General features: G+C 29.8%; 2 protein-coding genes across 3 annotated transcripts; one reads left to right on the forward strand and one right to left on the reverse strand.

Moving 5' to 3' along the window:
• Window positions 1-666: 666 nt before the first annotated feature.
• LOC119612257 (gastrula zinc finger protein xFG20-1-like) lies at window positions 667-2615 on the reverse strand. Of its 2 annotated transcripts, XR_005232118.1 has the most exons (3): window positions 1933-2615; window positions 1189-1874; window positions 667-844 (listed from the first exon to the last, which is right to left on the reverse strand). XR_005232118.1 is itself a non-coding variant. In XM_037968020.1 (2 exons), the coding sequence occupies exons 1-2, from the start codon at window positions 2513-2515 to the stop codon at window positions 1288-1290; spliced, it is 1170 nt and encodes a 389-aa protein (XP_037823948.1). In that variant the 5' UTR covers window positions 2516-2615; the 3' UTR covers window positions 969-1287. The 2 variants fall into 2 exon arrangements, 1 of the variants encoding a protein (XP_037823948.1); XM_037968020.1 differs by lacking the exon at window positions 667-844 and having other exon boundaries at window positions 969-1874.
• Window positions 2616-2892: 277 nt separating this feature from the next.
• On the forward strand, window positions 2893-8986 carry LOC119612254 (putative GPI-anchored protein pfl2). The gene is made up of 3 exons (XM_037968015.1): window positions 2893-4077; window positions 4135-5419; window positions 8501-8986. The coding sequence occupies exons 1-3, from the start codon at window positions 3252-3254 to the stop codon at window positions 8658-8660; spliced, it is 2271 nt and encodes a 756-aa protein (XP_037823943.1). The 5' UTR covers window positions 2893-3251; the 3' UTR covers window positions 8661-8986.
• The last annotated feature ends 4314 nt before the right edge of the window (window positions 8987-13300 follow it).

The raw sequence follows: 13300 nt of genomic DNA on the forward strand, positions 1-13300 counted from the left end.
TATTCAATATTTTAGAAAACTCAAAAGGCTTAGGTCGGTTATAGTGACATTTTTCAAATCAAATCGAAAATTTCACCACTCATAGAGAGTTCGATTGTGAGTGAAATGACGTAAAAATTTGTTGTCGGCCACGCCTACTTTATAGGTAAGTATATAAATTAAATTGTTTAAAAGCCAAGCTATTGAGCTTTTTATTAAGGTATAATATGTCTTTGTAAGTATTATAGTTCCAGAGATACTAATAATTAAATTATGATTTTGCTATTAAAAAGACGTATGTATACTAATCTTTATTAAGCGAAGCCGGTGTTGGACATATCATAGAGTAGAAAATCCTTGCTATTTAGGAAATCTTTATTAAGCGAAGCCGGTGTTGGACATACCATATCATGTTATATATCATTGGATATATAAATGATATACAAATTTTTATTGTACACAAAACAGTTTTCGAGATATAGTCAAAAATGTATTAAACTTGGAGCCCCGCCCACTCGAAAGTACGCTCTATATTGTTTTTTTTTTTTTTTTTGAGAAATGTCACTAAAATCGACTTGTTCCACTCAAAAAGTACCAGTTGAAGTACGAAAAGGTACCAAAAGAGCTATTTTATTTAATTTCATGTTCCTAAGTTCCCCTAGGAACCTAATTGGGGTTCTCAAACCGAAAAATATTCAGCGTCGGTGTCTTTTAAATTCCTTCGGCGGCTAGGCTTTGTAGACTTTAAGCCGAATCGTCTCACTTCTCTGATGATGTGTTGTACATAAGGTATTGCCAGATGATATAAACAACAAACAAAACTTGGCAGCACTTTTCATGAATAAAAGAAAACAGCACTTGGCACCTATTTTGATTTAAAAATAACGTTAGAATTTAAATTTTCAAAATTATAATTTTTTTAATTAGGGAATAATTTAGCTTGTAAAACATAAGAAAAGATTTAAAAAAGTAGCTATTTAATTATAATATGATTGACTATATAAATTTAATGCATAATTATTATAGAAAGAAAATTTTCTGTAGAAAACAGTTGAACTTTTCTTCAGCGAACTATTAAAACAACTAACTTTTTGTATAAATCTTACTGTTCGTTTATAGATTTTGGTGCATATTATTTGTATATATTTTTAAATATTTTATAAGTTTAAAAATTTATTTGTAATAATAGATTTCTTTCTTTTCAATTACCTTTTACACTTTCTCATCAGATTCTTGGGATTTTTTCTCTACACCAACACCAGCGCTTTCACCTCTATCCAAACTTCCCTCAAAATCCCAATCGTACCATCATGTCTGCGTGTAAGTTGACTGAAAACCATCAATTAAATCTGATGCCTGGCCGCCAAAATCAAAACTTTCCAATAAAGGATCACATGTCTGTGTATGCTGGGTATGATAAAGACTGCCAAAGGATACTGGAGGAGTACTAGTGCCAGCATCGTTGCAAGAATTTAGCAGACATTGGGTAAAACTAGTTTGTGTTTCGGTGGAGACAAGCAATTCATCATGTATACAGGGATTGGTGGAGGTAGCTGTCGAGGTAAATTGTACATTGGATGTTTCATTGTGTGCGTCTGGAGAAGGCCAATTTGTTTGGGTTTGTATGTCAGCCAGGCCTAATTCTGTTAGAAAATCATCACAAGTTTGCGTATACATATGAGAGGATTGAGCTAACATTTGATCCAAATAATTGTGGTTTTCAGTCGATGATGATGAGGAAGACAATAAGGGTTCTGTTTGGGTTTCTATGTCTCTCAGTAAAGAATGTATTTCATCTAGAGCATTGGAAATATCTTGCTGGCTATTTGTTTCCGTTATAAGTGGATAATCGGTTTGTACACTAGTGGCACATAACAGTTTGGGACAGAAATCAACTGGAAGGAAAGAATTACAGTTTAATAAAGTTATACTTTTTACATGACCATCTCTTACCTTGTATTTCTTTAGCCACTTGCTGTTTGGTTAATAATGTCGGCAGATCCTCTTTGTTCGCCTTCTTCAATGGTTTTAAAGCCATTTTACCTTGATTTTTCTTTTGTGCCATTATTTCCTTAACATTATGGCCTTTACGCTTGCCATGGGTTAGCAAAGCTTCCATGGAGTCATAAGACCAATGACAATCATTACATATAAACTTTTTACCACATTGATCCTTTTGATGTTTCTTCAGTTGTGTTTCTGTGGCAAAAGACTTCTTGCATTCCTCGCAAATGTAATCCTTACTCAAATGTACTTTTTGATAATGTTGCCGTAAATATTTAAAATTCTTAAAATGTTTACTTTGTGTGGTGACATAATTATAAATACATTTCTCTTCTGGACAATAAAATAGTCGGGTGTAATCCGATTTCTCAGCTGGAGCTAAACGATGATGTTTTTCCAAATGCATTTCATAATTGGCTTGATTGGTAAAGATGCTGGAGCAGTTGGGTTGCGAACACTTTATTTGATGAAAGGGTTTTAGTTGCTCCTTCGTTGGGGTATAATGTTCTATATTATTTTGCACAAAATTCATAATTTTTATGTATTTGCGAAGAAATTGATGAAATCAATGTCCGACACAATTGTTTTTTTTTCCTGCAAACGGAATGTTTGACACATCAGCTGACTTTGTTTATATTAACGTGCTGCCAAGTCTGAAAATATTTTATATTATAGTTAAATAGTTGCCAGATGTTAAAAACTATAGTGTTATCATACATTTTTTTATAATTTGAAAATGTTTGTTTTCTTTAACATATTATTGTTATTTATCAATGAATTTATTATTTATATTTTAATTTTATTACGTTTTTTAAAACTTTATAGAAAATATTTGTTTATAATATAGTGTTAAAAATATGGCATCTTTATTGTTGTATAAACCAGGAAAACAACTCTCAGAGAAAATGTCAACAACAACAAAAAGTGTCAAAACATTTTCATTGTCACAGAAGAAAAACTTGAAAATATAAAGAAATTCTGCAGTTTTTATGATAAAAATAAGTTAATTTTTAATAAAATAATTATCAAATAATACAAAAACCTTTGGAATATTTAGCTACTCTCACTGTTTAGAGAAAATAAACAAAATTATTATAAAGTATTCCGAAAAACCTAGAAAAAGAGGAAGAACTTTAAGACCTCGTAACTGGGATAGAAAAAAGAAACAGACACAACAAGAAAAAGAAAATAAGTTTTTAGCAAACAAAAGCAAAATTTTGGCTTATAAAACCATAATACGTCTTTGCAATAAATTGTTAACAACAAATATGGCCCATGAAAATGATCAACAACAACAACAGAATACAAAAAACCAGGAGGAGGAGGCGGAAAAGCCACTGGACGATAGTTTCAAAACAAACAACAAAAATGAAAGTTGTGACGTCTCCAGGGCCGGTAAAGAAACATTAGATGATAGCTTGGTAATGCCGACAGCTAGTAAAGGAAAATTAAATGATTTAGTGGCGGATTTGTGTATAAATGGCCACAGGGCGTCACAGCCTACAGCCAGCCAAACAGCTTTTGGCGATTACACCAATATACGAGCTACTTTGGGTCCAGTGGCAGTAAATGATAACAATTTTACTACAGCAGCGTTAGACGCCAATAATTTAGGGGTTTGCAGTAATGCGGCTCCCACACATAACGTCCAGCCACAGCCACCTACACAAAATTCCTCGTTTTCGTTTAAACACTTTCTCAGCAGCAATAGTGTGCCTACAGCACCTTCTACTACCGTCACCTCTTTGGACCCACCTGCCAATAGTACGTCCACTACATCTTCTGCGTCAAATGCTACCACTTCAACGCGTTCTCTGCAAACTTCGACAGGAGCTAGGCCAAAAGTTCCACAATCGAATTCGGTAACCTCCACCTCCATATCATCGCTAACTGTGGGCGGTTTAAACGATTCTCAAACGTCGGCTACAAAAATGAAAAGATCTCCACGCTTTTCCTCGTTTGACTCGCAGGCGAGTTTGGCAGAGTATGCTGGCTCCTCAACAACAGCAGATTTGCCAGCGGCTGAAGCATCTGCCGGCAGCTCGACAGATTTTCAACTTTATCCCGATGAAAGAGAACGAGACCGTTTTCAAGGTGGTGATTATTGAAATTTATATTTTTTACTTATCTAACTTAACAATTTAATTCTAGAATGGCAACTTCCCTCAAATGCTCCCACAATGACTACAAATTCCACAGACTACGATCGCGGCAGCTCGTATGTGCCCCGTTCGTATTCCAACTACGATATGCCACGACCTCAAACCTCGCCTCGTCGACGTGTGGGTATAGGTGGTGCCACCACCAAAGACACCAGACCCACACGTTTAGCTTTACATACAAATCAAAATCCTACAACGGCTGCCAAATTGAAATTAGACTTGCCTTTAACTTCCAATTCCACAGGCGCAAATGGTGCAGGAGCGGCTGCGGGCTCTAGTAGGAAACCGACTCACTGTTCTAGGCCAACAGATTTCCACACTAGCAATCCTATGCCTGCGGGTTCGGCAGCTGCTGCTGCTCTGCCAGATTTTGTACAAGATCATTGGATGGATTCTTGGTATGCCAATGATATGCATGTTAATTCGCCTCCCTCTTCGCCCACTAATAATTTTATGGAAGATTTGTCGGGGGCTGCGGGTGGTAGTGCAGCCATTCATAACCACAACTCCCATAACCGTGCATTACATCTCGATAGTGCGCCCATACCAGGACCTGCCGATAGAGGTGACTTCAATATGGGACTACCCGAACCCTCCAACTCATCGGTGGGTTCTAAAATGTTGCCCGATTTTCTATCCGATGGCCCCATCATACATTCGTCACAGCGTTTAGCCGATGTGGCGGCTGGTCTACCCTCCAATTCCATAGGTTCTCCGGAAGAATCTTCCATTAATAATCAGCTATCGCGTTTGCGTTCAGACAATGAACGTTTGCAACGCGAACTAAATGAATCCATATTAGCCCTCAATGAACAGACCTTAAGAGCCAACAATTTGGAACGCCAATTAATGGAGCAGCAAAGACAACATCAAACCGAAACAGAGGAGACACTGGACAGCAATAAAAAGCGTTCCACAGCGGCTCAAACTCACATGGCTAAACTTAAACAACAAGTGCAACAGCTAACGGCCGAGGTGGAAATGCTAAGGCGGGAAAAGGAATTGATGCGTGAAGAAGGCGCCGTAGGTGGTTGTAGTATACAGAGCTGTGATCGTTCTTATGCAGCGGCTGCTGTCTCGAGTACAACACGTAACTCGTCAACAGCAGCTGTGGCAGGAACAGCAATTGGTAGTGGAAGTAGTGGTGGTGGTGTTGGCAATGTAACAGGCAGTTCAGTGGCTGCTGGCGCTGCTTTAGGCATTAGACCGTCCAGACAACATCAGTTATCAAGAGATTTGCGTAGGGCAGCATCGAATGCAGAACAGAATCTAAAGTGAGTAAATGAAATGTTTTAAATAAAAAAACCTACTTTGACAAATAGTAGTAGAAAAGTACTTTTTAAAATCCCTTGAATTTTAAATTTCAAGCCTTATTTTGATAATAGAGCTAAAAATTATTTTTGTAGAAAAGTACTTTTTTCAAATTTTATTAAAAAAGTACTTTTTTAATAGTAGTAAAATTTTAGAAAATTAATGTTTAATTTTCTAAAATTAAAAAAAATTTATTTTATGCTATATTTTTTTAATTGAATCAAAAATTTATATTTTTAACAAAAAATAACATTTTTAAAAATAGTAGTAGAAAAGTACTTCTTTAAAATTTTATGAAAATGTGTGAAATATTAAATTTTAGGCCGTATGTTAACATTTGAGTTAAACAATTTAATATTTTAAGGAAAAATTTAAACTTTTGAAATAGTAGTAGAAAAGTACTTTTTTAGTTCCATAAAATATATCATAAAATTTAACATTTTGAGCTCTATTTCGATAATGGAGCTAAAAAGTACATTTTTTTACGAAAAATAAAAATTTTTAAAAATAGTAGTAGAAAAGTATTTTTTTCAAATTTTATGAAAATGTGTGAAATATTAAATTTTAGGCCATATGTTAACATTTGAGTTAAAAAATTAAATATTTTAAGGAAAAAATTAAAGTTTTAAATTAGTAGTAGAAAAGTACTTTTATAATTCTATAAAATATCCCATAAAATTTAACATTTTAATACAATTTTTTACGAAAAATAATTTTTTTTTAAATAGTAGTAGAAAAGTACTTTTTTCAAATTTTATAAAAAATTTTAGTTAAAAAATTTAATATTTTAAGGAAAAATTTAAACTTTTGAAATAGTAGTAGAAAAGTACTTTTTTTATACCATAAAATATATCATAAAATTTAACATTTTAAGCTCTATTTCGATAATGGAGCTGAGCTAAAAAATACAATTTTTTACGAAAAATAAAAATTTTTAAAAATAGTAGTAGAAAAGTATTTTTTTCAAATTTTATGAAAATGTATGAAATATTAAATTTTAGGCCGTATGTTAACATTTGAGTTAAAAAATTTACTTTTATAATTCTTATAAAATATCCCATAAAATTTAACATTTTAAGCTCTATTTCGATAATGGAGGTAAAAAATACAATTTTTTACAAAAATTAAAAGTTTTTAAAAATAATAATAGAAAAGTACTTTTTTAAAATTTTATGAAAATGTGTGAAATATTAAATTTTAGGCCGTATGTTAACATTTGAGTTAAAAATTTAATATTTTAAGGAAAAATTTAAAGTTTTAAAATAGTAGTAGAAAAGTACTTTTTTAATTCCCTAAAATATATCATAAAATTTATCATTTTAAGCTCTAATTCGATAATGGAGCTAAAAAATAATTTTTTTTACGAAAAATAAAAATTTTTAAAAATAGTAGTAGAAAAGTACTTTTTTCAAATTTTATGAAAGTGTGTGAAATATTAAATTTTAGGCCATACATATGTTAACAATGAGTTAAAAAATTAAATATTTTAAGGAAAAATTTAAAGTTTTAAATTAGTAGTAGAAAAGTACTTTTATAATTCTATAAAACATCCCATAAAATTTAACATTATAAGCTCTATTTCGATAATGGAGCTAAAAAATACAATTTTTTACGAAAAATAAAAATTTTTAAAAATAGTAGTAGAAAAGTACTTTTTTCAAATTTTATGAAAATGTGTAGAATATTAAATTTTAGGCCATATGTTAACATTTGAGTTAAAAAATTAAATATTTTAAGGAAAAAATTAAAGTTTTAAATTAGTAGTAGAAAAGTACTTTTATAATTCTATAAAATATCCCATAAAATTTAACATTTTAAGCTCTATTTCGATAATGGAGCTAAAAAATACAATTTTTTAAGAAAAATAAAAATTTTTTAAAATAGTAGTAGAAAAGTACTTTTTTAAAATTTTATGAAAATTGTATGAAATATTAAATTTTAAGCCAGTTTTTGACATTTGAGTAAAAAAATAAAATATTTTAAGGAAACATTTAAAGTTTTAAAATAGTAGTAGAAAAGTATGTATATACTTTTATAATTCTATAAAATATCCCATAAAATTTAACATTTTAAGCTCTATGTCGATAATGGAGCTAAAAAATAACAGTTTTTAAAAAAATTTAAAAATTCAAAGTTATAAAATAGTAGTAGAAAAGTACTTTTTTAATTGTATAAAATATCACATGAAATTTAAAATTTTAAGTCCTATTTCGATAATGGAGCTAAAAAAATAAAATTTTTACTAAAAATAACAATTTTTAAAAATAGTAGTAGAAAAGTACTTTTTTAAATTTTATTAATATTGTATGAAATATTCAATTTTAAGCCAGTTTTTGACATTTGAGTTAAAAAATAAAATATTTCAAGGAAAAATTTAAAGTTTTAAATTAGTAGTAGAAAAGTACTTTTATAATTCTATAAAATATCCCATGAAATTTAACATTATAAGCTCTATTTCGATAATGGAGCTAAAAAATACAATTTTTTTACAAAAAATAACAGTTTTTAAAAATAGTAGTAGAAAAGTACTTTTTTCAAATTTTATAAAAATTGTATGAAATATTAAATTTCAAGCCACTTTTTGACATGTGAGTTACAAATAAAATATTTTAGGGAAAATTTTAAAATAGTAGTAGAAAAGTACTTTTTGAATTGTATAAAATATCACATAAAATTTAAAATTTTAAGCCCTATTTCGATAATAGAGCTAAAAAATAATATTTTTTACAAGAAATAACAGTTTTTAAAAATAGTAGTAGAAAAGTACTTTTTTTAATATTATAAAATTGTATGAAATATTCAATTTTAGGCTATTTGTTGACAATTGAGCAAACTAGAAGAGGTTTTGAAAAAAAATCTATTTTTAAAAATAGTAGTAGAAAAGTACTTTTTTAATTTTAGTAAAATTTCATGAAATTAACATTTGTATGGCTTATTAGGATAATTAAAACAAAAAATATATATTTTTAAGTAAAAAATTAAAAAAATTTTAAAATAGTAGTAGAAAAGTACTTTTTTAAGAAATGTTCATTCTTTTCTTTTAGGCAACTTTTGGCTGGTGTTGAAAATTTACGTCAAATGGCGGCAAATTTGGAAAAATCTGAAACTCATGTAGACTATGATGCCAGTCCGGATTTGTTTTCAGATTTTCTAGATGAATGTGATGATTATGATGAATATCCCGGCGGTGGACCGGCTTTGTAAATTTTGTTTCTTGTTATTTTACTTAAGTTAAATTTAAAAAACAAATAAACAGAGAAGTGAAAACAAATAGAACAGCAAAATACATTATAAAAAATGCTATAAAAAACTATTAAACTTTAAAGTAAAACAAAAAAACATAAACTATTACACTATTTCAAACAAATTAATTAAAAATTAAATTAAATATCTTAAAAAAAAACTATAAACATATATTTAAAAAATATCATGTTCCCTAAAGAGAGAAGCAAAAAAAGAAAAACAAATTATTTGTTAGTAAACATTATTTAAAAGTTCTATTGAGTTTGTCTTTAATTATTTATATAACTTAACAAAAAAAAAAAAAAAAAAAAAAAAAAAGAAAGTCCTTTTTAAAGGCAATCCAATAATTTGTTTATTTAATTATTTATTTTTGTTTTGGTTCCTCTGCTATGTTGTGTTAAATGTATGTAAGTGTATGTGGCATTAGAAAAGAAATTTATAATTTTATGGCAAAAATATATATAAAAAATAATAAAATAAATTAATAAATGAATAAATAAATATATAAAATATAAATAATTAAACTTTAATTTTTTAAGCAATAATATACAAAACAACCAACAACAACTCAGCACTTAAAAATAAACAAAATTAATTAATTAAAACAAAAGAAAGGAAAGCAAACAAAACAACCAGCCAACCAAATTTTATTTAAATATCAGCATTTTTTTATAAAAAAAGGAATTGTAAAGAAAAAAGTTTTAAATTTTTTTGAAGACTTTTTAAGTTGGGCTGTTATATTTTTAATACAAATTAAAAAACATAATAATCAAAGCTTTGCAACTAAGAAATAAACATAATTTGTTACAAAACAATAAAAATATAATTAAAAAAAAAAACAAAAACTCACCACTAAATATTATTACAAATAAACAAAAATTACAACACCAAGTTATTAATTATTAAAACAGCATAATGTTAAACATTAAAAACTTAAATTTTTATTAAATAAATTCTAAGAGGCGAGGCAAAAACAACAAACAAATCAAATACCTGCAGAACAAAATCACTGTCTTTCTAGACAGCAACTTTTTCTATAGAAAGTGATCACGGTTTTATAGACAGCAAAATTCTTCTATAGAAAAAGATTACTCTCAGTTCAGTTTTAGTTCAGTTCCAGTTCAGTTCTAGTTCAGTTCTAATTCAGTTCTAGTTCAGTTCTAGTTCAGTTCTAGTTCAGTTCTAGTTCAGTTCTAGTTCAGTTCTAGTTCGGTTCTAGTTCGGTTCTAGTTCAGTTCTAGTTCAGTTCTAGTTCAGTTCTAGTTCAGTTCTAGTTCAGTTCTAGTTCAGTTCTAGTTCAGTTCTAGTTCAGTTCTAGTTCAGTTCTAGTTCAGTTCTAGTTCAGTTCTAGTTCAGTTCTAGTTCAGTTCTAGTTCAGTTCTAGTTCAGTTCTAGTTCAGTTCTAGTTCAGTTCTAGTTCAGTTCTAGTTCAGTTCTAGTTCAGTTCTAGTTCAGTTCTAGTTCAGTTCTAGTTCAGTTCTAGTTCACTTCTAGTTCAGTTCTAGTTCAGTTCTAGTTCAGTTCTAGTTCAGTTCCAGTTCAGTTCCAGTTCAGTTCAGTTCTAGTTCAGTTCTAACTCAGTTCTAGTTCAGTTCTAGTTCTAGTTCAGTTCTAGTTCAGTTCTAGTTCAGTTCTAGTTCAGTTCTAGTTCAGTTTTAGTTCAGTTCTAGTTCAGTTGTAGTTCAGTTCTAGTTCAGTTCTAGTTCAGTTCTAGTTCAGTTCTAGTTCAGTTCTAGTTCAGTTCTAGTTCAGTTCTAGTTCAGTTATAGTTCGGTTCTAGTTCGGTTCTAGTTCAGTTCTAGTTCAGTTCTAGTTCAGTTCTAGTTCAGTTCTAGTTCAGTTCTAGTTCAGTTCTAGTTCAGTTCTAGTTGAGTTCTAGTTGAGTTCTAGTTCAGTTCTAGTTCAGTTCTAGTTCAGTTCTAGTTCAGTTCTAGTTCAGTTCTAGTTCAGTTCTAGTTCAGTTCTAGTTCAGTTCTAGTTCAGTTCTAGTTCAGTTCTAGTTCAGTTCTAGTTCAGTTCTAGTTCAGTTCTAGTTCAGTTCTAGTTCAGTTCTAGTTCAGTTCTAGTTCAGTTCTAGTTCAGTTCTAGTTCAGTTCTAGTTCAGTTCTAGTTCAGTTCTAGTTCAGTTCTAGTTCAGTTCTAGTTCAGTTCTAGTTCAGTTCTAGTTCAGTTCTAGTTCAGTTCTAGTTCTAGTTCAGTTCTAGTTCTAGTAGTTCAGTTCAGTTCTAGTTCAGTTCTTGTTCAGTTCTTGTCCTAGTTCAGTTCTTGTTCTAGTTCAGTTCTTGTCCTAGTTCAGTTTTTGTTCTAGTTCAGTTCTAGTTCACTTCTAGTTCAGTTCTAGTTCAGTTCTAGTTCAGTTCTAGTTCAGTTCTAGTTCAGTTCTAATTCAGTTCTAGTTCAGTTCTAGTTCAGTTCTAGTTCAGATCTAGTTCAGTTCTAGTTCAGTTCTAGTTCAGTTCTAGTTCAGATCTAGTTCAGTTCTAGTTCAGTTCTAGTTCAGTTCTAGTTCAGTTCTAGTTCAGTTCTAGTTCAGTTCTAGTTCAGTTCTAGTTCAGTTCTAGTTCAGTTCTAGTTCAGTTCTAGTTCAGTTCTAGTTCAGTTCTAGTTCAGTTCTAGTTCAGTTCTAGTTCAGTTCTAGTTCAGTTCTAGTTCAGCTCTAGTTCAGTTCTAGTTCAGTTCTAGTTCAGTTCTAGTTCAGTTCTAGTTCAGTTTAGTTCAGTTCTAGTTCAGTTCTAGTTCAGTTCTAGTTCAGTTCTAGTTCAGTTCTAGTTCAGTTCTAGTTCAGTTCTTGTTCAGTTCTTGTTCTAGTTCAGTTCTAGTTCAGTTTAGTTCGGTTCTAGTTCAGTTCTAGTTCAGTTCTAATTCTGTTCTAGTTTAGTTGTAGTTCAATTCAGGTTCTGATCTAGTTAAGTCCTAGTAAAGTTCTACTGCAGTTCTATTTCAGTTCTAGCTCAGCTCTTTTTCAGTTCTAATTCAATCTTATAGATAGCACAGTTTTCTATAGAAATTCAATAGGAAAACTTGCTGTCTAGACAGTGTTCGCTGCCTATTTGGTGCCAAGTCTAAAGCCTAGTTGTAATTTAAAACTTTCTCCAATTATTCTTAAAAAAAGGTTTACAACATTATATACTTTTTCAACTAAAACTTAAATCTAGATAAAGTTTTCAGTTTTATAACTCTTTTTATAACTAACCAATTATACATAAAATAACTATACACAATTTAATCATTTTTATTATTTTGCTAAAAGAATTTTATTTTATATAAAAAAACAAATGAAACCACAAAAGAATATCAAATAAAATTTAATATAAAATGGGCTTTATTTTGTAGTTTGTCAATAAAAATAATAAAAAAAATATAAATTAAAAAACTAAAATATTAAAAAAATAATGCATTAAAAAATAAAAAGAGTTTTCTTTTATAGGAACAAAGCTAGAATGCTGTAATTCTAGATTAACTGGATTAACTGGATTAACACTTTAACTAATATTTTATAATTTTAAATTTTAAGAATAAGGCGTGTGATGATTCATATAATATCATCCCTAAGAGATCGATACAACTTCATAGTGTTGCAGTTTCTCAACCATGATTATATTTATTTTTAAATAGGGCATTAATCATGATCATTTGCTACTACCTAGTAATCCCACTTAGCTTACTTCTTATTCAAATTGAAGTTTCAGGAATGTAAATAAATTTTACTAACGAGTTTTTTTTATTTACGCATAGTATTCATAGTAGTATTTCTTTGATCTAAAAATAGATATTTACAAGTTTGCTGTAGGCCAACCTACACTTATCTTCATGTTCTTTTAAGGCTAAGATTCTCAAACAACTAAATTACACAATGCATTGTTATGTACATAACCAAATGCAAAATCTTATCAAAAATATACTGAGAAATATGAACTTATATAGTAAGTGCAAAGAATAGGTAAGATCGCCCTAGAGATCACCTTTAAAACCCGTCTAGACTAGACTATAGACTCGACTATAGACTAGACTATAGACTAGACTATAGATTAGACTATAGACTAGACTATAGACTAGACTAGACTATAGGCTAGACTATAGACTAGACTATAGACTAGACTATAGACTAGACTACAGGCTAGACTATAGACTAGACTATAGACTAGACTACAGACTAGACTATAGACTAGACTATAGATTATACTATATACTAGACTATAGACTAGACTATAGACTAGTCTATAGACTAGACTAGACTATAGACTAGACTATAGACTAGACTATAGACTACACTATAGACTACACTATAGACTAGACTATAGACTAGACTATACCTATACTAGCTATTCCTAGACTAGACTATAGATTAGACTATTTACTAGACTGTAGACCATAGATTAGAATATAGACTAGACTATAGACTAGTCTATAGACTAGACTACAGACTAGACTATAGACTAGACTAGACTATAGACTAGACTATAGACTACACTATAGACTAGACTATAGACTATACCTATACTAGCTATTCCTAGACTAGACTATAGCCTATAGATTAGACTATTTACTAGACTGTAGACCATAGATTAGAATATAGACTAGACTATAGACTAGACTATAGG

The sequence above is a fragment of the Lucilia sericata genome, unplaced genomic scaffold (genome assembly GCF_015586225.1).
Source record: "Lucilia sericata isolate MDLA Ls3-8-SP2 unplaced genomic scaffold, ASM1558622v1 Contig001639F_arrow, whole genome shotgun sequence".
Classification (NCBI taxonomy): Eukaryota; Metazoa; Arthropoda; class Insecta; order Diptera; family Calliphoridae; genus Lucilia; species Lucilia sericata.

Excerpts from the sequence above, each read along its gene's own strand:
- LOC119612257 (XM_037968020.1), bottom strand. The coding sequence starts at position 2,515 with ATGAATTTTGTGCAAAATAATATAGAACATTATACCCCAACGAAGGAG. Across the intron at positions 1,875-1,932 it reads AGTGGCTAAAGAAATACAAG|TTGATTTCTGTCCCAAACTG; the intron begins GTAAGAGATGGT and ends CTTTCCTTCCAG.
- LOC119612254 (XM_037968015.1), top strand. The coding sequence starts at position 3,252 with ATGGCCCATGAAAATGATCAACAACAACAACAGAATACAAAAAACCAG. Across the intron at positions 4,078-4,134 it reads AGAACGAGACCGTTTTCAAG|AATGGCAACTTCCCTCAAAT; the intron begins GTGGTGATTATT and ends ATTTAATTCTAG. Across the intron at positions 5,420-8,500 it reads AATGCAGAACAGAATCTAAA|GCAACTTTTGGCTGGTGTTG; the intron begins GTGAGTAAATGA and ends CTTTTCTTTTAG.